Source organism: Rhinatrema bivittatum, chromosome 5, assembly GCF_901001135.1.
Source record: "Rhinatrema bivittatum chromosome 5, aRhiBiv1.1, whole genome shotgun sequence".
Lineage (NCBI taxonomy): Eukaryota > Metazoa > Chordata > Amphibia > Gymnophiona > Rhinatrematidae > Rhinatrema > Rhinatrema bivittatum.
The window spans coordinates 82,275,566-82,300,466 of NC_042619.1; the positions used below are offsets into that span (position 1 = coordinate 82,275,566).

Here is a 24,901-nt window from a genome sequence, read left to right on the forward strand (position 1 = left end):
TCTTCACATATTCCTTTTTGAGTGTCAGGGACTGGCTAGCTACCTTCCTTAAATTATATGCACCGATTGCAGTTCTGATGAGGGGGGAGATCCCCCCCCCCCCAAAAAAAAAAAATTAAAGAGCAAGGGAAGGGGAGGATATATTCCCTCCCCCATCCAGTCTTTAACATAAGGTCTGCCTTGCAGCCTGTCTATTTAAGAAGGTAATTAGCCAGTTCAAAAAATGTATTTTATAAAAATAAGTTGCTCTTATAAAAAAGAAATCCCTCTTTCCTCCAGCCAGCTAATTGTATTGTCCTTAGAAACAAAAAAAAAATCCCTCCTTTCCTAGCATGTAGACAGATGTTCTCAGGACCAATGGGCTAGCTCCCCTGCCAACAGATGAAGACGGAGCAAGCTGACATCACAGTATATATACTCCTGCAGTGACCCCAGCCTGCCAGTATTCTCCATCTCCAACAGATGGTGGACGAGCTTCTTCCTATGGGGATTGCTGTGAATTTTGAAAGGAGAATTTTAAATTAAAAATGAAAGCCCTGCTCTTCTGCGGTGATACCTAAAGGTCCCTCCCCGAGTTGAGAAATTCCTGAAGTGATTTCAGTGGTCCCTCAGAGGTGTGCCTTGGTCCGGTAGCTGGTTCCCGGCGTGGACTTTACTGCTTGTGCAGCTGAAAGGCAGCGGGTGCTGGAGGCCGAGCGCGGCAGTGACGGCACATCCCTCTCCCCCTGCAGCCGGAGACCGTCCCTGTACTCAGCTGGTAAACACTGAGCTCCAGTAAGTTTTTAAAAATAGAAAATTATTTACAGAGTCAGGCCTTCCTTCAGTCTCCATGCTTGGCACACCGTTCCAACATTGTTCCCTCTTCCATTGGGGTTAGGGGAACTTGGCAGTCTGGCGGGTTGAGTGGCCCTGGTGGGCTTGGCGCCGCAATAGGCTTTTCTCGGCGCACCGCATAGTAGACCGTGGCGGCATTTTCACACGCTCCTGTGCATGCCTTACTGCCCTCTACAGGACGTCGGTGTGCGTAATGGGTCGGCTCTGCGCATGTGTTGTGCACGCCAGGCTAGGCGTGACTTCTGCATGCACAACCTTTTTGGACGTGTAATACGCTCCAGCTAGGCGCATAACTTTTTTAAGCCCGAGCCATTTTAACATACAATTACTGTCGCTCTTGGCGCAGGTAAACAAGAAGCCTAAGTGCCTTTCTCTTTGTGTTGCCTGTCATATTAGGGTTTCTCAGCCTCATCTGTCTTCAAACATCTGTCAGCACTGTTCAGATACTGAGGGAGAGTTGTCTTCCTTGGATTTTGCTAAGCCTGGATCCTCCCATTCTGATGATGGATAGAAGGTGGCACTCCATGAAGTTAGCAAGTAGCACATTTAAGACTAATCAGAGAAAATTATTTTTCACTTAACGCACAATTAAGCTGTGGAATTTGTTGCCAGAGGATGTGATTAGTGCAGTTAGTGTAGCTGGGTTCAAAAAAGGTTTGGATAAGTTCTTGGAGGAGAAATCCATTAACTGCTATTACTCAAGTTGACTTAGGGAATAGCCTCTGCTATTACTGGTATTAGTAGCATGGGATCTTCTTGGTATTTGGATACTTGCCAGGTTCTTGTGGCCTGGTTTGGGCTCTGTTGGAAACAGGATGCTGGGCTTGACCCAGCATGGCAATTTCTTACGTTCTTATGTTCTTATGGCCTGGTTATGGCTTTGGCTGGAAGTGCGCCAGATTTTGGTACTCCCTTGACTGGCTCCCCGCAGGAGATGACAGTCCAGTTGGGCTCACTCCAGTACCTTTGGGGTTTGGTCAAGACCTGGCTGCTTTTTCTTGGGTGCAATTTTTTCAGGATTTACAGGTCTTTGTTCAGGTGCAGTCCTCCGCTTCACACACTCCTGTCAGTTCAGACCCTCAGCTGGTGGCCCTTCTCTCTTCCAATCCTACGATTAAATGCATTGGCACGCCTCGGTTTGCCATGGGTATACCCAGTGGTGACCCGGATGGCACAGATGATGAGGCAGATCCTGATTCCTTGGAAGATGGGGAGATTCCTCCTGGTTTGGAGCCATATCGAACCATGTTACAGTTCTTTCATAGAAATGAACTTCCGGCCCTAATTTCCCAGACCTTGAAAATGCTGGGAGTGCCTGGGGCAGATTCTATGTCAGAGCCAAAGAAGAATTCCATTTTGGTTTCTTTGCCTAAAGCTTCTTGCTTTTTTCCTCTTATGGACACCATTTAAGAATTGATTGATCTTGAATGGGATGCCCTGGAGGCAAGTTTCAAAGGCCTGTACTTTCTGGATCCAGCGGTGAGACAGCGTTTGCATTTTCCCAGAGTGGATGCACTTGTCTGTGCCATCTTTAAGCAGACGACTATCCCCATGGAGGGAGGAGCAGTCTTGAAGGATATACATGATAGGCAGATTGCATCTATCCTTAAACAGGCTATTGACGCAGTGACAATGACCTTGTAAATTGCTTACTGTTGTGCTCCTGTGGCACATTCTTGTCCCTTTTGCCCATCACCATATGCTCTGGGCCCAGTGGTCACTGCAGTCCCAGTGGCGTCCAGCCAACCAGGGTCTTCAAGTTCACATTCAAGTCTCTCCCTCTCTCAGGGCTTTCCTGTCTTGGTGGAGAACTCTTTCCTATCTGGAGCAGTGTTCCCTTACCTTCCAGGCTCCCCCCACCCAGTTTGTGCTTACCACAGATGCATCCCAGCTGGGTTGGGGGGTCCATGTCGATGGCTTCCGCACTCAAGGTCTCTGGACCACACAAGAAGCTCAGTGTCAGATCAACTTCTTGGAGCTGCGGGCGATCCGGTACCTTCTGTTGGCCTTCCGGGATCGGCTAGTCAACAGGGGGACCCTCATCCGGACCAACAATCAAGTACCTATGTGCTATATCACCAAGCCGGATTGGGGGGGGGGGGGGGTTCCAGGTCCTTCCTCCTCTGTCAGGAAGTGGTGCAGATCTGGGCTTGGGCACTAGCTCAGGGAATGCTGCTCCAAGCCATGTACTTGGCCTGTATGGAGAACACCCTGGTGAATAGGCTGAGACGAACTTTCAGACCCCACAAGTGATCCCTGAAGCTGAAGGTGGCAGATCAGATCTTCCATCTCTAGGAGTCCCTGGATGTGGATCTATTTGCCTCCTCCTGTAACAGGAAAGTTCCCCAGTACTGCTCCCTGACCAGGTCAAACAGCCAACCAGCCATGGACGCCTTTGCCCTTTACTGAGGGACAGGCCTCCTGTACATGTATCCTCCACTTTCGTTGGTGTCGAGGACTCTCTTGAAGCTTTGCCGGGTCAGGGGGACTATGATCCTCATAGCTCCCATTGGCTGAGACAGGTTAGGTTCCCACACCTGCGGGACCTCTCTCAGTGGGAGCCAGTCCATCTGGGGAACGGCCCCAGACCTCCTCACGCAGGATCAGGGCAGGCTGCACCACCCCATCCTCTGGGCCCTGTCACTCATGGCCTGGATGTTGAACGGTTGATCTTGCAGTCTCTTGATCTCTGAGGAGGTGTCCCGAGACTTGGTGGCTTCAAGAAAGCCTTCCATCTGGAAGTCATATGCTACGAAGTGGAGAAGGTTTACCATCTTGTGGGAGCAGAAGGGTCTTGACCCCTTCTCCTGTCCCGTCTGGCAACTTCTGGATTACCTGCTTTACCTCTCGGAGTCTGGGCTTAAAACCAATTCAGTTCGGGTACATCTGAGGGCCATAGGTGCTTACTACCAGGAGGTGGACAGTTCACCCATCTCTGTGCAGCCTGTGGTAGGGCAATTCATGCGTGGGTTGGTCCAGCTGCGGCCTCCCCTGAGGCCCCCTACGGTCTCTTGGGACCAGCTGTTGAAACCCCTGTTTGAATCACTGCACTCCTCTACTCTCAAGTATTTGACCTGGAAGGTCATATTCTTAGTAGCGATCATGTCGGCATGCAGGGTCTGTGAACTATACATGTCTTGGGACCTATCTGCCCTATACAAGATTTTTCCAGGACCAGGTGATCTACGTACACACCTTAAGTTGCTGCCAAAGGTGTTGACAGGTTACCATCTCAACCACTCCATCGTCCTGCCTACTTTCTTCCCTAGGCCTCATTCCAGCCAAGAGGAAAGGGCACTGCATACACTTGATTATAAGAGTGCCTTGGCCTTCTACCTGGACCAGACGGCAGGTCATAGACAGTCCACCCAACTCTTTGTCTCTTTTAACTCTAACAGGCTGGGTGTGGCTGTTGCTAAGCAGACTCTCTCTACCTGGCAAGCAGACTGTATTTCCTTCTGCTTTGACCAGGCAGGACTGCAACTGGGGGGGCCATGTCACGGCTCATTCTGTCAGAGCCATGGCAACTTCTGTGGCTCACCTGTGTGCAGTTCCAATGCAGGAGATCTGCAAAGCTGCACCATGGAGTTCTCTCCACACCTTCGCAGCTCATTATTGTCTGGACAGGGATGGCCGCTGGGATAGCAGATTCGGCCAGTCTGTCCTCTGGAACCTCTTTTAGCTGTGAACCCAACTCTTCCTACCCAACTCTTCCTTCCTAAGGCCCATGATTTGGGTTCAGATTGTCCCCATTGTTGTTGTGCCCATTGGCATTTGTTTGGTATCTGTTGGTCCCACTATTTTTCGGGGCCAGCTTGTAGCTAGGGATTCACCCACATGTGAGGACTACCATCCTGCTTGTTCTAGGAGAAAGCAAAATTGCTTACCTGTAACAGGTGTTCTCCTAGGATAGCAGGATGCCATCCCGCAGAGTTGGGTTCCTGTAGTTTATTTTTTCATAATCTACTTACAAGACTGAAAAGAAACCCTGAGTGGACGCATGGATGTGTGGATAGTGGCATGCTGGGCATGCTCAGTGTGCCAGTCAAAGTTTCTAGAAACTTTGACAGAAGTTTTCTGTGCCAGGCTCCATCTGATGAATGTCATCCACATGTGAGGACTAACATCCTGCTGTCCTAGGAAAACACCTTTTACAGGTAAGCAACTTCGCTGTCTCAGGGGTTCCAAGTTTTTTCATCCCTACAGGAATCCAGCCTTTCAGAGGACTCAGCCTTTTGGTAAGTCTCAGTCCTTTCATTCCCGACAGCCCAAGAGACAAGCAGGCTCGGGTGGCAGACCGACCCAAGCTTCCCAATGAAGGTTTGCTAACCCACCTTCAGGAGGAGGAAATAGGGGGATGCCTATCTCTCTTTTATCAAAGGTGGGTTGAGATCACATTGGATCAATGGGTCCTGCAAGTGATATGGGAAGGCTATACACTGGAATTTCGCAGCATTCCTCGGGACGTGTTCATGGTGTCTCCTTGCCACTCCCCGCAGAAGAAGCATGAAATGGAGTCTATGCTTCTATGGTTCCTCTGGCTGAGGGCTGTGGTTCCCATGCCTACGCCTCAGGAAAATACAGGGCGCTGTTCCATCTATTTTGTTGTGCCCAAGAAGGAAGGTTCTTTTCGTCCCATCCTGGACCTCAAGGATGTCAACCGTCATCTGCAGGTGACTAATTTTTACATGGAAACCTTGGGCTTTGTGATAATAACCGTGCAGGCGGGAGAATTTCTGACCTCCCTGGATCTGTCTGAAGCCTACCTTTATATTCCCATTCATTTGGAGCACCAGTGTTTTCTGTGCTTTGCAATGCTGGGTCACCATTATCAATTCCAGGCACTGCCCTTTGGTCTGGCCACCGCCCCAGAACATTTTACAAGGTTATGGTGGTCATAGTCACGGCATTGAGAAGAGATGAGATCCTGGTGCCTGCATATGTGGACGACTGGCTGATTCAGGCCAGGTCTTTGGAAGAGAGCAACCTGGTGATCAACAAGGGGATATCCTTGCTGCAGGAGCTCAGCTGGGTGGTGAACCTGGCCAAAAGCAGTCTCTAGCCTTCTCAATCATTGGAGTATCTGAGAGTTCATTTCAACTTGAGGCTGGGCAAGGTTTTTCTGCCAGACACACGAAACCAAAAGTTGATGTCTCAGGTGCATCAGTTCGTGAACACTATATACCCAATGGTTTGATGGCGGCTATCCTGAAAGTGGTGCTGTTGTTGAAGGCGCATATGCGCCCTCATCAGCGCTCACTGCAGTCTCGTTGGAACCCACAGTCTCAGGACTATTCGTTTCATCTCCACTTGCCGATGGAAATCTGTTGTTGCCTCCAGTGATGATTGCAGGAGGCACATCTGAGAAGGGGAATGTCCTTGTCCTCCCCGAACTAGTTGATTCTCACGACAGATGTGAATCTCCAGGGTTGGGGAACTCACTGTCAGGAACTGACAGGTCATGGGCGTTGGACGGCCGAAGAGGCCCTTTTGAACATCAATCGCCTGGAAGCTTGAGTGGTTTGCTTGATGTGCTTGCAGTTCAGCCACAGACTACAGGATTGAGCGGTCTGCATGATGTCGGACAACATGACAACAGTGGCCTACCTCAATTGCCAGGATGGAACCAAGAGCCAGCAAGTGTTGCAGGAAGTAGTCTGACTTATGGAATGGGCGGAAGGACATCTACAGATGATCTCGGCAACCCATATTGCCGGAAAGGACAACTTAAGAGCAGACTTTCTCAGCAGGGAGAGTCTGGACCCCGGTGAATGGGTATCGTCTGCCGAGGCTTTTCAGCTGTTAGTAGATCGTTGGAGACTTCCGTCTCTAGACCTGCTGGCAACTTCTTGCAATACAAAGGTTCCTCGATTCTTCAGTCGTAGGAGAGATCCATGGTTTCTGAGCATCCGTGCTCTCGTACAGGTCTGGCAGGAAGATGAATTGCATTATACCTTTCCTCCATGGCACTTGGTGGGCAGGCTAATTCGCAGAATCAAAGTCCACAGGGGGCTAGTACTCCTGGTGGGTTTGGATTGGCCCAGGTGTCCATGGTATGCAGATCTGCAGAGGGTTCTGGTAGAGAACCCCCTTCGTCTTCTGCCGCACGTGGATCTGTTGCGGCAGGGGCCAGTTCTTCATTAGGATCCTACTCTGTTCTGTCTTATGGTTTGGCCCTTGAGAGGGCTTACCTGTTGAAGCGTGGATATTCTTCTACGGTGATTGCTACTTTGCGCTCGGAAATTCTCCACTTCTCTAGTATATGTGCGGGATTGGAGAATGTTTGAGGCCTGGTGCAAGGAGCACAGTGTTCTTCCTTGTTCATTTAAGATCCCACTTATTCTGGACTTTTTGCAGGATGGGTTGACTAAAGGATTGGCCCTTAATTCCTTGAAGGTTCAAGTTATGGCTCTTGCATGTTTCAGAGGTACAGTGAATGGTGTCTCTTTATCAACTCATCCTGATGTGGCCCACTTCTTGAAGGGAGTGAAGCACCTTAAGCCTCCCATGCGGTTGCCAGTTCCTTTGTGGAGTCTTAACTTGGTGCTGGATTTTTTAGTGGGCTTTCAGCCACTGCGCACCCTTTCCTTGCGGTTATTAACCTTGAAGACAGTGTTTCTGGTGGTTGTATGTTCTGCACTTCACATTTCTGAGCTGCAGGCCTTGTCTTGCTGGGAGCCGTTCCTTCTGGTGACTCCAGGGGCATTACAATTGCATACTGTACCATCCTTCTTGCCTAAGGTGGTCTCGGAGTTTCATTGGAATCAGTTCATTTCTTTGTCATCCCTGGATGCGGGATGCGGAGGAGTATCACCTCCTGCGATCCTTGGATGTCAAGTGATTTGTAGTGCGGTATCTGGAGGTTTCTGAACCTCTCTGAAAGTCGGATTGCCTGCTTGTCCTTCATGGTGGAAGGAAGCAGGGCGAACCAGTTTCGTGAGCTACAATTGCTCATTGGATTAAGGAGGTGATCACAGCCGCATATGTGGATGCTGAGAAGCCATTGCCTACTCAGTTTCGGGCTCATTCCACTAGAGCTCAGGCAGTGTCATGGGCGGAGGTTAATTTGTTATCTCCCGTCAATATCTGCTGAGCTGCGACGTGGTCCTCCTTACACATCTTTTCCAGGTTTTATCATTTTTTTAATGCCAACTTCTTTTCTCTTACCATTTCTGCTACCTGCTTAGAGAATCATATCATTGTTTCTCTTTTCCCCTTTGTCAAGCAGCCTACATAGAGAATTATTACCTATCAGTGCTCCCTGTTATTGCTGACCATATTTCTTCTGTATATTGAAAGTGTAGGCAGGTTGACAAAAGGAAAAGGAGAAAGAACGATATGGTTCTCTAAGGAGGTAGCAGAAATTGTAAGAGCAAAAAAGTTAGTGTTCAAAAAATACAAAAAGTCCAAGACCCTAGTCATATGGGAGGCAGTTTTCAAATATCCTGCATACTTTATGCTAATTTTCAAAAAGAAATCATGTGGGTAGCTTCACTTTGAAAATTAGTGCAAGGTACATGTGGTAAAAACATTCACTGTTTTGTACAGGCAACTGAGAGCGGGAAGATAGTGCTTATGCACTATTTTCCTCCTAACCTAAACACTTTTCTGCAATAGGAGATTGTGCATACCTTTAACTAGCCAGAGGAGGGCAGTGTTCAGCTAAGTTATTTTACCTGCATAAATGACTGTTTACCCAATAAATGGCTTTGATAATGATTCTTTCCATGGCTCAGTTCAGATCAGAATTTCATATAGAACCATACAGTACAATGTTCACTCGACTCTAAATTTTCCTTTTAAATGACGTTGTAATCACATTCTTGATACCTATAATATCTTTAATCATAGACCCATGATAGTTTTGGAAATATTGTTATGCATTTAAAGTTGTCTTTCATAAAAATTCAATAATTTAATTTTCTTTTTTTGGCCCAGCAGTTTTCTCTTGCTTTTTTGGGCTTTGTAGCTCAGCTGGAACTGGGCCTGGGATGCAGTTTCATGAGCTTTCATTCACTGTCATAGCTTCTCTTCAAGGGGAAGCTGTTGGGGAGGATCTGGAAAAGATGGTCAAGGTCTGGGGAGAGTCCGGGGTTCCTGCTATGGTTTTGAAGTGTTTGAGTGGATTCTTGGGTACTGTGGAGGTGACCACGCCCACAGGGAGGAGCCCCGTGAGGAACCACAGTACTAGGCTAGACTCGGGATGCACAAACACAGAGATTCGTCTTTTATTATACAGCTGATATATACCACCAGAGGTGGCAGTAGTGAGGTAATCCAGAGGTAGCAGTCCAGGAACCCTCGGCAGAGGGGACCTGTCTCACAGAGATGGTATAGGGATATCCGGATGCAGGTTCCCAGCACAGCAGAGCTGTAGATGAGACAGACTGAGAAGGTTAGATTACTCACTAAGTTGGTAGCTGTACAGGTGGAGATCCCAGCAGGCAGAAGTAGTTAAACACAGGCACCGAGCCCGGGAGAGCAGGCCCTCGAGGAGCAAGTACCTGATCCCAGATAGGCACCTGAAAGAAAGCAAAGGGCCCCCGAGGAGCGGGTACCCAGGTTAGAGAAATACCCCGAAGGGCAGCGAGAGCTTCCAGTGGCAGCAAGGAAGCGGCAGAGTAGCTCAGACCGGAGGCTTTCCATCCAATCACGATCCTTGCTAACTCGATGAGCTGGCAAACAAGGGCAGGCTAAATACCCGGATGGCATGACGTCACTCGAGGGGGGTGCCCCTGAGGTTCCCGCCATGACGTGGATAAAGACGTGGGTGGCGTGCGCGCGCGCACCCTAGGAGTCCCTTAGGAGAAACATGCCATGAGGCTTTGTCATTGCCATTCCGGGGACGCCAGAGAGAGCAGCATACAGACGCGGTGGTAGCCATCTTCCCAAGGCTAGCGGGGAGAGCAGAGAGAAAGGTGAGGCACAAAGGTCGAAGCCATCTGAGACCGACGAACGCAACAGTTCTGAGATTTTCTGAGTGTGTTTTGTGGCTGGTTCAGGCCTGTAATTGTTTTTGAGACACCAGATATTCAAGTAAGCTCCGTCTCCTAATGTGCAAAGGTCTTGGCCTTTTCGGTAGATTTCAGTCCTTTTCTTACGCGAAACCGAGGGAAAATATGGATCCTCAGCCTCAGGGTTAGTAGGGCCTTCTCAGAGTTTCCAATGAGTTTTTTGGGGATCTAGTCTCCAATTTCAGGGATAGGTACCACCCATCCAGATTTTATGAGGGATGGGTTCAAATTATGTCAGATCAATGGATCCTAGAGATAATACAAGAAGATTATGTTTTGGAATTCTCCCATCCGGTTTCAGATGCCTTTATGGTTTCCCCTTGTTACTCTCCAGAAAAAAACAAGGCAGTAACAATTACTCTCACTGCCTCTTAGAATTAACAGTGGTGGTGCCGGTTCCGAGGCCTCAATGCGGTCTGGGGCAGTACTTGATTTACATTTTAGTTCCTAAGAAAGAAGGTTCCTATCAGCTGATTCTGGAACTGAAGCAAGTCAACACATTTTTCAAGGTGACACATTCAGTATGGAAACACTGAAATCAGTAATAATGACAGTGAGACAGGTAGAGTTTCTGACCTTTTTAGATCTTATGGAGGCTTATTTGCAAAATACCTTACTAAGGACTTTTGTCTTGGACACAAGCTGAGAGGAAATCCTTTAATAAACCCAACTTTAAGGGGGCAATTTTCATACTACTCACATAACTGCAAAGTCTGCAGGCACTTTTTATCTGCGTGTACTTTTACTTTGAAATTGTCCAAGGAAAAAGTATCCACAGATCATTTGCATCAGCTTTTTCTGCAGATGTTTTTTCTCAGTAAAACTACAAACATAGGTTTGAAAATCCAAAACTATGCATATAGTTTTTACCCTGACCTTGTCCTGCCCCGGGAATACTCTCACTACATTGCAGGTAAAAGTACACAGATTATACTACTGTGCACATGCTTTTACCCACATACAGATTGAAGAGGTTTTCATATGGCTGATTTATGTGGATAAAACACTTTTTACCCACAAATATCCCTTTGAAAATTGCTCTCTCAATGGATAGCCTTTGAAATATTTTTAGATATTCAAAGTTCCTTAACTATTTTTCATAATTTACCTCTTTCAGAATGACCCTCATAGTATCCTGGTGATTGACGCTATTAAAAATGACAGTCTCAGACAAATGGAACGTGAGAGGTAACACTGTACTTCTAAGTGTGAAAATTATTAATTGCTTTATTTTTCTGTAATTGAAAATAATGATTTTGTCCCCCCTGGATTTCTTTTTTATTTATTATACATACCCTTCCTTAGCGTTCGGGTAGGTCAATCCCAACGAGTGAGTTATGCATCTCTGCCAGCAGATGGAGACGGAGCAAAAGCTGACATCACGGCCATATAGTCTCTCCCTGACATCAGCCTGCCAGTATCCTCTGTCTCCAGCAGATGGTGGACATGCATTTCCCTTTGGGGGATTGCTTTGAGTAAAAAAAAAAAAAAGAAAGAAGAGAAGAAAAGAAAAGAAGGAATCAAAAAGAGATAATGAAAGACAAGGCATCTTTATTAGCATTGCTTGCCTCCTGAGGTGATACCGTGCAGTCCCTCAATAGCGTGCCCTCAGTCCGATAGCCTTGACTGCCGTGGACCTGAAATTCCAATAGTGGTTGCAAGCCGAGAGAGGCTTGGTGGTGAAGGCTTTAGTCCTCTCCCCCCATAGCCGAGACCCGTTTCTGCTCTCAGCCAGAGAAGGCTGAGCTCAGGTAAAAGGTTTTTTTTGCTTAATAAAAAAATAATGCTAATAATAAAACAGCAAGAGGAAAGCAGGTGAAAGGGTGTGTTACCTTGGTGCTCGCCTGTCCCACTCACATCTCTGGGGAAATCGGTGAAGTGAACAGGTAATGTAGGCATGGTGGGCTGAGCAGCCATTTAGCTAGGCCTCGCTTCCAGATTTTTTCCTTTGTCGCACAATAGGCCGCGAGGTGATTTTGCACGTCTAGTTGTGCAACCAACTTCGATGTCTTTTTTGGGATGAAACACCTATTGCACCTCTTGCCTCCTGAGGGATACAATGTAGTCCCTCCCTCAGTAGAGTGCTTCAGTCTGGTAGCCATGAAGGGCCTGGACCTAAAGTGCGATTAGCAGTTGCAGGCCAAGAGAGGCTCGATGGTGAGGGTTTAGTTCTCTTCCCCTGTAGCTGGGACCCGTTCTTGCTCTCAGTCACAGAGGGCTGGGCTGGGCTCAGGTGAACTTTTTTCTTATTTAAAAAAAAGGAGAAAATTCATAGGCTAACCTACTCATGTCTTCAGGGAGTTCCATGAGCTGAGAGGGCAGTGCAGGAATGTCGGGTTGAGCAGCCATTTGGCTAGGCCCTGCGCGCAGATTTCTCCCTGTTTGAGCACATGGTAAGTAAGCTATGAGGTCTTTGCATGCGTTTTTTGTGCTATGGGCTGCTCAGTGCATGCCTGTGTGTCCATTTGTGCATCCTGCTCAGGCACCTTGATTTACTGGGTGCCCAGATTGGGCGCCTAGTTGGGTGTGAGGCCTAGGCGTGTATACATGCATGTATACATGTGCGCACGTTTTTGGGGCACCCATTTTAGGCGTGGGTTTTATGTGTGTATGTTCCAGGTGCGAGCTTTCACCATTCTGCACGCTTATAACTATGGCGCCCGCGGCGAGGAAGTCTAAGCACTTATCTATTGTGCTGCATAGCACTTCAGGGTCATTTGGCCGCTGCTTTCTTTAATGCTCAGGGTGATTTACCCCTTCTGATTTTGCCGGCGGTGATCCATCTCCGTGGTCTGTGGGGACTGGGACTGAGGGTGAGACAATGAGGGTATCCCCTCTTTTGGGTGGTCCACAGGCCAAGTCGTCACGAACCACTAGCTCTCAGGCCTGGAATGGACTCATCCTCTTTTCCTGGGTAGAATTCTTCCAGGGTTGGTAGACGTTTCTACAGGGCTGGTCTTCTGAATCGCCAATGCCTAGTAAGATTGGTCCGTGCGTTCCAAGTGCTCCTCCGCCTGGCACCGGGGCCATTCACCATGGCACAATGCAGCCTGACTAAATTCGAATGCAGGTGAATCAAAATGATACAGATGATGTTGATGGTGATGGGGAACATTTCCCCACCTTTAGAGCCAAATTGAACTCTACTCTGTTTCTTTTCTAGAGATGAGTTGCCGAGTTCGGCTGTGACTTACTCCTTGGGAAGGTATAAGAAAGTTCCTATTTTGGTCACCCTATGCTAGGCTTCTTGTTTCTTTCCCCTCCAGTTTGAACTCCAGGAGTTGACTTCTGGAATGGAGTGCACCAGGGGCATCTTTTAATGGAGGATATATCTTGGTGGGTTTATACCCCTTGGATCCACAGAACAGAGAATGGTTGCGTTTCCCTAGTGTGGATGCCTTGGTGGGTTCTGTCACAAACCATACCACCATCCTGGTAGAGGGAGGTGCCGGCACTCAAAGATGCACTGAATTAGAGGATTGAGACTATCCTAAAGCAAAGCATTTGAGGTGTTTTCGGCCTTATGAAGGGTTCTTTCCAGAGGTCTTGTCCCTTCTGCAATCTCAGTCCTTTCGCCCCTGAAGATCTTGAAAGGATACAGATTCCAGAGGTGGAGACCCTTGGTCTGCCAATGAAGGTTGGCAGGCTCACCTGTTATTTCAGGAGATAGGTGGCATCTATCCCATTTTTACCACAGGTGGATACAGATTACTTTGGATCAATGTGTTCTCAAAGCTTTTTTGGACAGGTACGCTCTAGAACTCTTCACAGTCCTCCGGATGCCTTCATGGTCTCTCTATCTAACTCCCCTCAGCAGAGGGTAGAAGTGGAAGGAAAAGTACAATGGAGGTTGAACCTGAAAGCTGTGATTCCCGTTCACAAATTACAGAGATATTCGGCCCATTATTCCATTTATTTGGTCAAGCCCAAGAAAAAAGAGCCGTTTCCGCCCATACTGGATGTATATTCCCATCCTTTGGGAAATTCAGCGGTCTGTCTTGCTATTCTGGATAGTCCTTACCAGTTTCAGGCCTTGCCTTTCGGGCTAGCCACAGTGCCCGGGACCTTTTTCCTAGGTTATGATGCCAGTAGCAGTGGCTCTCCACAAGGAGGGCATTCTAATTCACCCTGTGTGGACGACTGGTTGATTCAAACCAAAACTGCGGAAGAGAGTCTTCCCACTTCCCTCAGGGTGGTTCCTTGCTACAGGAACTAGGTTCATGGATGAATCTGACCCAGGGTGATTTGCAGCCATCTCAGACCCTGGAGTATTTTGAGGTTCGGTTCAATGCAAGGTAGGGCAGCATATTCCTGCCACGGCCTCTGTTCCATACATTGATGCTACAAGTTTGATTGCTGCGGAACTCTATTTGTCTGACCATGTTTTTTATCTACAGGTCTGGGGGTTGATGGCTGCTGCATTAGAAGTAGACTTCTGGTGGACAGTCCCTGCAGGTTATTGTCTTGGACAGACCTTTACATCAGGGGCTCATTCTGCAAGAGGATCTGGATTGATTCTGTCTTTCGGTTTGGCCATTAAAGGCCTCGGTTGTTGAAGTGGGGTTTTTCACCTGCCATAATTTCCACTTTTCTTCAGGCCCGGAAATGTTCTACATCTCTAGCCTAGGTTACAGTTTGAGGGTCTTGAGGCCTGGTGTTCAGAGTAATGTGCTTAATCGCGCAAGGTGGAATATTCCTTTGATTTTGGAATTTTTACAGGAAGGCTTCCTTAAGTGTTTGGCCCTAGCACCTTGAAGGTTCAAGTTGCAGCCCTGGCTTGTTCTAGGGGAAAAATCATTGGAGGACTTTTGTCTTCCCATCTAGATGTGTCTCGTTTATTGCAGGGAGTTAAACATCTTCACTCCCTGTTGTGGCTTCCGGTGCCTCTGTGGGACCTTAACTTGGTCCTCGAGTTTTTGGTGGGTCCGACTTTTCTACCGCTGCATACTCTTTCCATGTGGTTGCTTACCTTGAAGACAGGTTTTCTGGTAGTAATCTAATCGGCACATCGGGTCTCTGAGCTGCAGGCTCTTTCCTGCTGTGAGCCTTCTCCGTATGACTCCAGATGCGGTTCAACTTCGGACGGTGCCCTCTTTTTTGCCTAAAATGGTTTCGGAGTTTCATTTGAATCAGTCTATTTTTCTGCCTGCCTTGGACAGGGGCAGAGATGAGGATGAGTACTGCCTTTTGCGTTCCTTTGTCGTCAAGTGTCCTGTAAGGTGGTGTTAGGAGGTGACTAAGGCTGTTCAGAAGTCTGATCCCCTAATCGTGCTCCATAGTGGAGGTAGGTAAGGAGCTCCGGCAACATGGGCAATGATTGCCCGCTGGGTTAAGGAAGTTGTTATGACATTGTAGGTGGCTGCTGAAGTTGCCTTATCAAGACAGATTAGACCACATTCCATGTGGGTTCAGACTGTATTGTGGGCGAAACTTCGTTCGTTGTTGCCTGTTGAAATTTGTCAAGCGGCAACATGGTCATCTTTTCTGTCCTTCTCCAAGCTTTACCGCTTGGATGTTAGGGCTAGGGAGAACACTGCCTTTTCATGGGCAGTATTGTCTGGACCGCTGGCAGCCTCCCACCCTTTTCGAGATTAGCATTGGTACATCCTACTTGTTGGGATTGACCTATCTGAAAGCTAAGGAAGGAGAAAATACTACTTACTTGATAATTTCCTTTCTTTAGTGAAGGGTAGGTCAATCCCAGACCTGCCCTCAGCTGCCAGTGTTTGAATTTGTGGTTAGCCTTTCTTAGGGTTATGCAGAGTATCATTCTTGCTCTTCATTGACAACTGGTAAATGACTTATGTAGCCCGTAATTTGCTAGATATTTTATTTTCTTTGACTGAGTTCATAGAAATGACAGCAGAAAAGGACTGATGATCCATCCAGTCTGCTCAACAAGCTTCCCAGGGTAGTATCTGCTGCACAGTGCACGTTACCCCCATGCATCAGTCAGTTTTCCTGGACTTGGCTGTAGAAGCAGTCCTGTTTTTTTTTTTTCCTTAATGTCTGAGCATCAGTACCCCAGACTGTACAAAAGTCATGGCTTGTGTTGGTTGACCCTGAATCCAAAGTTCTCTTTCCTTTCAGCCCCCACCCCCTCATTCAAAGCAGAGAGCAATGTTGCAGTTGCATCAAAAGCATCAAGGCTTATTGGTTAACGGTAGTAATCCCATGCTTCTATTAAGGGAGGTAACCTCTTCACTGTGCTGGTTACCCCCATACTCATCAGTTCTACAGACCGTAAAAATTGGGGCCTTCGATGGTGACTGTCTAAATCCAATTCCCCTTTTCCCCTGCCATTGAAGCAGAGAGAAATGCTGGAGTTGCATCAAAAGTATCAAGGTTTATTTGGTTAAGGGTAGTAATTGCTGCACCAGCACACTTTCATCATTTCCTTTAGGACTTGGCCATAGAAGCAGTCCTGTGCTTTTTCCCTTACATCCACGTTACACTATCCCAGACTATGGAAGTTGGGGCCCTCAATTGTCATCTGAATGAAATTCTTCTTATCCCCCTGCTGTTTAAGTGAGGAGCAATGTTGCAGTTGCATTACGAGCATCAAAGCATATTGGTTAAGGGTCGTTATCTCCGCCTTACCAGCAAATTAACCCCCTGCATGCTTATCTCATTTCTGTCTTTTAGCCTTTAGAGATCCACAGTGTTTATCCCATGCCTCTTTTAATCCTTTGACTGTTTTCTTCTTCACAACCTCCTCCGGAAGGGCATTCCAGGCCTCCACCACCCTCTCCGTGAAGAAATATTTCCTGATGTTGGTTCTGAGTCGTCCCCTCTGGAGTTTCATTTCATGACCCCTAATTGTATTGTTTTCTTTCCAATGGAAAAGGTTCGGAGTCCATACGTCTAAAGGTCTGTATCATATCACCCCTGCATCTCCTCTCTTCCAGTCTATACATATTCAGATCCCTAAGCCTCTCTACATAGGTCTTTCGATACAGAACCCACACCATTTTTGTGGCCTTTCTCTGGATCGCCTCCATCCTGTATATCCTTTTTGAGATACCAGAACTGAACACAATAATCCATGGGAGGCCTTACCAAGGATCTGTACAAGGGCATCATCACCTCCTTTTTCTTACTGATTATTTTTCTCTCTATGCAGTTCAGCATTCTTCTGGCTTTAGCTATCGCCTTGTCACATTACTTTGCCATTTTCAGACCCCCAGAAACTATCCCCCAAGATCCCTCTTAGTCCATGCACATCAGTCTTTCATCCCCATCACGTACAGCTCTTTTGGATTACCGCTTCCCAGGTGCACTTCTTGGCATTGAATCCCTGCTGCCAAATCTTTGACCACTCTTCCAGCTTTCTTAAATCTCTTTTATTTTCTCTACTCCTTCAGGCATGTCCACTCTGTTGCAGATCTTAGTATCATCTACAAATAGACAAACTTTAACTTCTATCCCTTCTGCAATGTCGCTCACAAAGATATTGAACAGAACTGGTCTCAACACCGATCCTTGTGGCACTCCACTTAACACTGTTCTCGCTTCAGAGTAGGTTCAATTTGTAATTACACGCTGTCGTCTATCCGTCAACCAGTTTGTAATCCATGCCACCACCTTGACGCTCATTCCCAAGCTTCTCATTTTATTCATAAGCCTCCTATGTGGGACCTTATCAAAAGCTTTACTGAAATCCAGGTAGATCACATCGAGCACTCTTTCTTGATCCAATTCTCTAATTACCCAATCAAAAAAAATCAATCAGATTGGTCTGCAGGACCTTCCGCTAATGAATCTATGCTGTCTCGGGTCCAGGAACTCACCAGATTGTAGATAGTTCATTATCCTTTCCTTCAGCAGCATGTCCATTAATTTTCCCACCACCGATGTGAGGCTAACCGGCCTGTAGTTTCTAGCCTCCTCTCTGCTACGACTCTTATGAAGCGGGACCACCACCGATCTTCTGCAATCCCATGGTACCACTCCTGTTTCCAGAGATCTATTAAAGAGGTCCTTCAGTGGATCTGCCAGCACATCTCTGAGCCCCTTCAGTATCCTGGGAAGTATCTCTCATTCAGCCCCATTGCCTTGTTCACTTTCAGTTTGCCTAGCTCTTCCATACATTCTGTTTCGTAAAAGGTTTCGTCTAACCCATTCCTATCTATGATCTTGTTTACAGTCCTTCTCCAGGGTCTTCTTTAGTGAACATCGAACTGAAATATTTGTTTAATATTTCTGCCATTTCTTTGTCTCTCTTCACACATTTTTTCTTGTCACCTTTCAATTTCACTATACCACTACAGACCTTCCTTCTTTCTCTGATATATCTGAAAAATGTTTTGTCACCTTGCTTTACCTCTTTACCAATCCTTTCTTCCACTTGACCTTTTGCTTTCCTGATTTCTTTCTTCATGTCCCTCAGTTTCACCAGGTATTCTTCCCTGTGTTCCTGTTTTTGGGATCCTTTATACTTCTTGAACACTCTTTTTGCCTTTATTTTTTCAGTCACTTCCTTTGAGAACCAGTTCAGTTTCTTTATCCTCTTACTTTTGTTTACTTTTCTAACATGTAGATTTGTTGACTTTGTATTAACTCCTTTCAGTGTGGCCCACTGTTGTTCCACCTTATTCATTTTCTCTCAAACTTCCAGTTCTTTCTCTAGGAACATTCCCATTTTGACAGTCTGTATTTGTGAAATTCAAAACTCGGATCTTTGTGCGTCTTCTCCATATCCTGTTTGCAATATCAAACCATACCGGCTGATGGTTACTGGTGTTCAGGTAGGCATCTGCTCAGACATTTGAGACATCCCCAATTGAGAGCACCAGGTCAAGTATCATACCCCTCCCTTCACCATTTGTTTGAACAGAGCCCCTTGAAAAGCATCCACTATCTCTCTACTTCTTGTAGATTCTGCAGATGGGATGCTCCAAGCCACATCCGGCAGATTAAAATCTCCAACTAGCAAACTTCTCCCTTCTTTACCACCTTTTGGATGTCTTTAATCAGAGCCTTGTCCAGTTCTTCTGTTTGAGTTGGAAGCCTGTAGACCACACTGATGTAAATGGAAGCACCATCTTTTTTTTTTAGGACAGCCCATAATGCTCCTTCCCTACCCCACGTCCCTTGCATTTCAGTTGCTTGGATATTGTTTCTGACATAAAAAAACTATTCTTCCACCTTTTCTGTACTCTCTGTTCTTCCTAAACAAGTTATAGCCAGGGGTGGCCGTATCCCAATCATGAGACTCCGTGAACCATGTCTCTGTAACAGTACCAATATCCAAACCTGCTTCCGCCACTGGAGTCTGCAGGTCTGGGATTTTATTGCCCAGTCTAAAGGCATTTATGCTTATAGCTTTCCAGCTTCTCTCCTTGGACATCTTTTTGGCCCTATTTAGCTGATTTTTATTCATTTTTTCACCCACTTCTTGGAGATGTTGGAGGTGACATTTCAATTTCCTTTTGCCACCTCCATCCTCTAGTTTAAATGCCTTATGATATATGATTTGAATTTTTCACTTAAGATCTTTTTTCCTGCCACAAATGTTTTAATCCTCAGAATTAAACTAAATATAAAAACCGTGTGGGAAAGACTCATTATCTACTCTTATCTCAAAATATGTGAGACAGATAGATGTAAGCCATTTTTTACATAGAGCTTCTTACTGTGCCATACTTGGCCCTAGACCCCAATATATCAAAAACTTTCTTCCTTACACCAGGTTTTAAGCCATGCATTGAAATTATTTATATGACTTAGCCTATCCTTCCCCTTTCCATGAACAGGAAACACTTCTGAAAAGGTAATACTGTTCACCATGGGGTAGATTTTAAAAAATAGCGTGATCGCGTACTTTTGTTCATGCACCAGGCGCAAACAAAAGTAAGCTGGATTTTATAAGATACGCACGTAGCCACGCGTATCTTATAAAATCCAGGATCGGCGCGCGCAAGGCTGCCGATTTTGGGCAGCCTGCGCGCGCCGAGCCGCTCAGCTGGCCTCGGAGGGAACTTTCTTTCGCCCTCCCCTCACCTTCCCCTCCCTTCCCCTACCTAATCCACCCCCCCTACCTTTATCCATGGATTTACGCCTACCGGAGGCAGACGTAAATCCGCGCGCGCCAAGACCCGACCCAGGGGCTGTTCCGGAGGGTGCGGCCATGCCCCCGGAACACCCCCGGGCCGGCGCCATGCCCCCAGGCCCGCCCCCCAAACGCAGCGTCACACCCCCAAAATGCCGCGTCATTTGGTGATGCCCCCCGACACGCCCCTTTTAAAAAGCCCCGGGACTTACGCGCGTCCCGGGGCTCTGCGCGCGCCGGCGGCCTATGCAAAATAGGTGCGCCGGCGTGCAAGGGCCCTGCTTGCGTAAATCCGGCCGGATTTACGCGGGCAGGGCATTTAAAATCCGCCCGCATGTACCTAATCTGCTTGCCCAGAGTCTGGAAATCTCTCTGTGTGGCTTGGATGTTGTTTCTTGCAAGGTCATTGGTTCCAAGATGGATGATAAGGTCAATTTCAGAGTCCTTACTTTCTTCATTAATTGCATCTGATTAGCATTTCTACCAGCTGAGGATCCTGGAAGGCATTTAACTATAGTGTTCCCCTTGAGAAGCATTCCCAAATTTGTGCCTTTGATGACTGAGAATCCCAGCACAACAAGCTTCTTCTTATGGTTTTTGGTTGCGTTATTGAATTTCTGTATGCATTGGGATTCTTGTTTCCTTTCTGGTCCCTCATTAATCTCTATTAGTAGAGCTTCTTCATTTTCCAATACAGAAAATGAATTTTGTACTTGTGTCACTTGAGAGAGTGGGTGTCGCCGCATTACAGGTCTTTTCCTACCAGAACTCACTTTAATCCATTTATTCTTGGGTTTCTGGATACTCTGTGCAAGTGGAGGAGGCATCTGAGCAGCATTGTTGTGAAGAATGGGTGTCTTTGGGTCACAGGTCTTATCCTACCTGAGCCAACTGTAAACCCTTTATTTCTGGGTTTGTGAATCTTCTGTGTTAGGGGGGAAAGATTCCTGAATGTTGTAAAGTAGATGAGGCTTCCTTGGTAGCTGCTAATTCAGTTTTTATTGTAGCTAATTCAGCTTTCAGGTGAGCTAACTCCATTTTCATTGAGGAGAGTTTTGGAAAAGAGGGGCAAGCCCTAAGCCTCCAGATTTTTTTTTTCAATGTAAAGGCTCCACAGTTGTTACACTGAATAATAGTCATCTTGTTCATTTGATTTGATAGAGAGCTCCTTTAATCTGATAAAGAATTAGCAAATTATCTTGTTACCTATTATGTACCCCAGCAAGACTATATTAGAAGAGCAACCTCTGGGGTGGCTGGGTAGAGGGGAGGGAGGGAGGGCTTAACAGTTGAGATTATCAATGATTAAAATATTCCTTGACATGCACTTATTTTGAGTTTATCTAATCCACTGAAATTTAGGATTTTTGTTTTTTGTTCTCAAACCCAGAAAAGCAGTCTAGATTGCACACTTTTTGGTTTCAGTTAAAATGTGTCCTCTCCTGAAAACCAAGGCACACAATTATGCAATTATACACAACTTCTATACTAGGCTCAAATATATATTAAACAGTAAAAGTACACTTTGCGAATTCAGGAAACCTTGTGAATCCAGGAATACCTGCAGTCAGAAGACTCTGTTCTTCCTCAACACACAAGACTTATGGCCAGGCAAATCCAATTAGCCCCACCCCCATTAGCTACAGGGCCAGAAGTAAAAGCTTTATTTTTTTTTCTCAGACCCAGAAAAGCAGTCTAGATTGCACACTCTTTGGTTTCAGTTAACATCTGCGCCCTCCTAAAAACCAAAGCTCACAATTATGCAATTTCACACTCCTTCTATACTAGACTAAAATATATATTAAAAAGTAAAAGTTCAGTGTTCTGGTTGGTTGAGAAACATGAATGTTTGCCTGCTGATATTAAAGTTCGAGTATAATTAGTTTGTCCATAGTTTGGCTTTTCCAGGGAATACTGGTGAGGTGATTTTATTTATTTATTTTTTATTTTAAAAGATTTCTATACAGTCTTTCACAAATAATAATTTGACCAAAACGGTTTACAGATATTAGAATAACATCAGATAAAATAAAAATAAAATAAAAACACAAAAAGTAAATGAAAGAAAGTAAAGTTAAGGAAAAAAATACAATGTATACTTTAAGCCCTAATTCTAACTAATATGTTCTTAAATTAAATAATTAACTATATTACGTTTTACAAAAACAGAGTAAAGTCGGAATTTTAAAATAAAATAAAGCTAGGTTTCCCAAAATTTTATCATACGGTTTATAGCAATATGAATCACTGCGTACTAGTTTATAGCAATATGAATCGCTGGATAGTCACAGAAACAATATATGAGATCTCAAACTGATTTCATTTCTTCATGTTCTGCAAAAGCTACTTTGAATAGGTATGTTTTTACCGATTTTTTTTGAATTCTTTATGGTTAGTAATTTGTCTTAGAGCATTGGGGAGCAAATTCCAAAGTAAGGGGCCCGCCACAGAAAACGCTCCCTCTTTGGTTATATTTAATCTTGCGAGCCTGATTGTGGGTACGTCAAGTAAATTCTTACTAGCAGATCTTAAATTTCTGGTTGGTTTGTAGAGTCGTAATGTGGTACATAACCAAGTTGAATCGGGATCATGAATTAATGAATGAATTAATGATAATACTTTATATTTCACATGGAATTTAATTGGGAGCCAGTGTAAATTGAAAAGAATAGGAGAAATATGATGTCACATTGGAGATCCTGTCAGTAGGCGAGCTGCAGCATTTTGAATCTGCTGCAGAGGTTTTAAAATGGAATCAGGCAAGCCTAAAAACAAACTGTTACATTAATCTAAGCCCGAGAAAATAAGAGATTGGAGAACTGATTGGAAATCAGATTTGAATAACAAGGGTTTTAATCTTTTTAAAGTATGAAGTTTAAAGAATGAGTTTTTACTAAGTGAGAGACATGGTATGTTAGAGATAGATTAGTATCCAGTTGTATTCCTAGATTTCGGGATATTCTTTTGATTTCAATTACTTCATTTCCTAATGTGATCGTTGATGGTGGACAATTTGTGGGATTATCAATCATACTTAACAGTAATAGCTCTGTTTTTTTGTGTTAAGTTTAAGTCTACTATGACTTAGCCATTGCTCAATTGTTTTTACATAAATTTTACATAATGAGATGGTATCAGCCCATGACAATTTATACGGAACAAAAAGTTGTATATCGTCCGCATAAATCTTAAATTGGACGTCTAATGTGGATAGTATTTGACACAATGGTAGGAGGTAAATATTGAATAATACTGGAGACAAAGAAGACCCTTGCGGGACTCCAGTGGTTTGGGTATAAATTTGAGAAGATTTACCTTTAAGATTTACTCGATAGCATCAGTTAGTGAGGTAACTACTAAACCAGTTTAAAACAGTATTTTGTAAGTCAATTGTTTGAAGTCTAGACAAAAGAATCTTATGGTCTAGCTTTTCGAACGCTGCAGAAATATCTAGTAATATTAACAAGAAATCTGTGTTTGAATCAAATCCTGTAATATACGTGTCAAAAGAGGAGAGCAAGAGTGTTTCTGTTGAATAGCCCTTTCTAAATCCATGTTGATCTGGGTGTAATATATCATACTCATACAAATATTCTTTCAGCTGATATAGGACAAATGACTCCATTGTTTTAGACAAAGAAGTCAGAGTAGCAATAGGTCTGAGATTAGAGAGATCTAGAAATGAAGGTGCTTTTTTCTTTTGGATTGGAGTAATAGAGGCTTGTTTCAGTTGATATGGACAATTTCCAGATTCTAAAGATTGATTTATTATTGAACAAATTATGTCAGGACAATGTTCTGCTAAGCCTTTAAAGATAACACCAGATCAAGGATTTAAGGGAGAATTAGAAGGTTTTTGCTTACTTATTATCTTTTGAACTGTTTCGGTAGAAATCTTATCAAAAAAATTCCAATTGTAAATTGGAGTATGATCTGAATATGTAGGATAAGGTAAATTCTTAAATTCAGATATGATAATTTTAATTTTGGATTGAAAAAATAAAGCTATTTTATCACAAGTATGATTATCAATTTCGGATAACTCAGGACTCCTCGGAGAAGTCAGTGATTTGACAATATTGAATAAGGCAGTTGGATTTTTATTAGCTAAATTAATTTTGTTGGCATAATATTTCTTTTTCTCTGCATTTATTTCTTGTCTATACATTCTTAAAGTTGCAAAGTAACTATTTTTCGTTTGGATGTTTTTATGCTTTCTCCAGAGGCGCTCCTTTTTCTTAGTAATGTTTTTAGTTTACGTAATGTATCCGTATACCATTTATTATTTGACTTTTTCTTATATATCCTAATCGATTTTACTGGGGCTATTGTGTCAAATGTATCAACAATAGAGTTATTCCAGCTCTCAACTGTTTTTTCCACATCTTCCTGCAATATTGTGGGTAATTTATTGACAAAAGCTGTAAGAAATTCCTCATTTGTAATCTTTTTTCTTATATTTATAGTTTTATTTGGATCTTTTGCTTCAACTTGCTTTTCAGTAATTGCAGGAAAGGAAATTAAATGATGATTTTAATTGTTCGATATGTTCCATGTAAACCGCCATCCAGGCGATAGTTATCTCTGTTACTTGTAAACCGGAGTGATATGTATATTATACAGGAACTTCCGGTATATAAAAACCAAAAATAAATAAATAAATAAATGGTCAGACCATGGTACTTTTTCATTCTTAACTTTGTCCAAGGGTATATTGACAAAGGTAGGGTTATGAAATACCAGGTCTAATGTATTACCTTTTTGATGAGTAGGTTCAGAAATTAGTTGAAGCCAACCCATACCCTTCATAGCTTCTAAAAATGAGATTGTATTAGTGGATTTATTGAGTGCATTTACATGTATATTAAAGTCCCCCAATATTATGGTATTCTCAAGAATGTTGGGGTGGGACTGTATGGCCATGATGTCAGCTTTTGCTCCGTCTCTATCTGCTGGCAGAGGTGCATAACCCACTCTTGGGATTGACCTACCCTTCACTAAA

At 44.7% G+C, this 24,901-nt stretch overlaps 1 protein-coding gene across 1 annotated transcript in view; it reads left to right on the forward strand.

Moving 5' to 3' along the window:
- Positions 1-24,901, forward strand: part of LOC115092047 (intraflagellar transport protein 88 homolog) — a 353,514-nt gene that overhangs the window by 119,456 nt on the left and 209,157 nt on the right. The window contains exon 14 of the mRNA XM_029602513.1: positions 10,966-11,036. Within this exon, the coding sequence (XP_029458373.1) occupies positions 10,966-11,036 (71 nt within the window). The remainder of the gene's footprint in view (positions 1-10,965; positions 11,037-24,901) is intronic.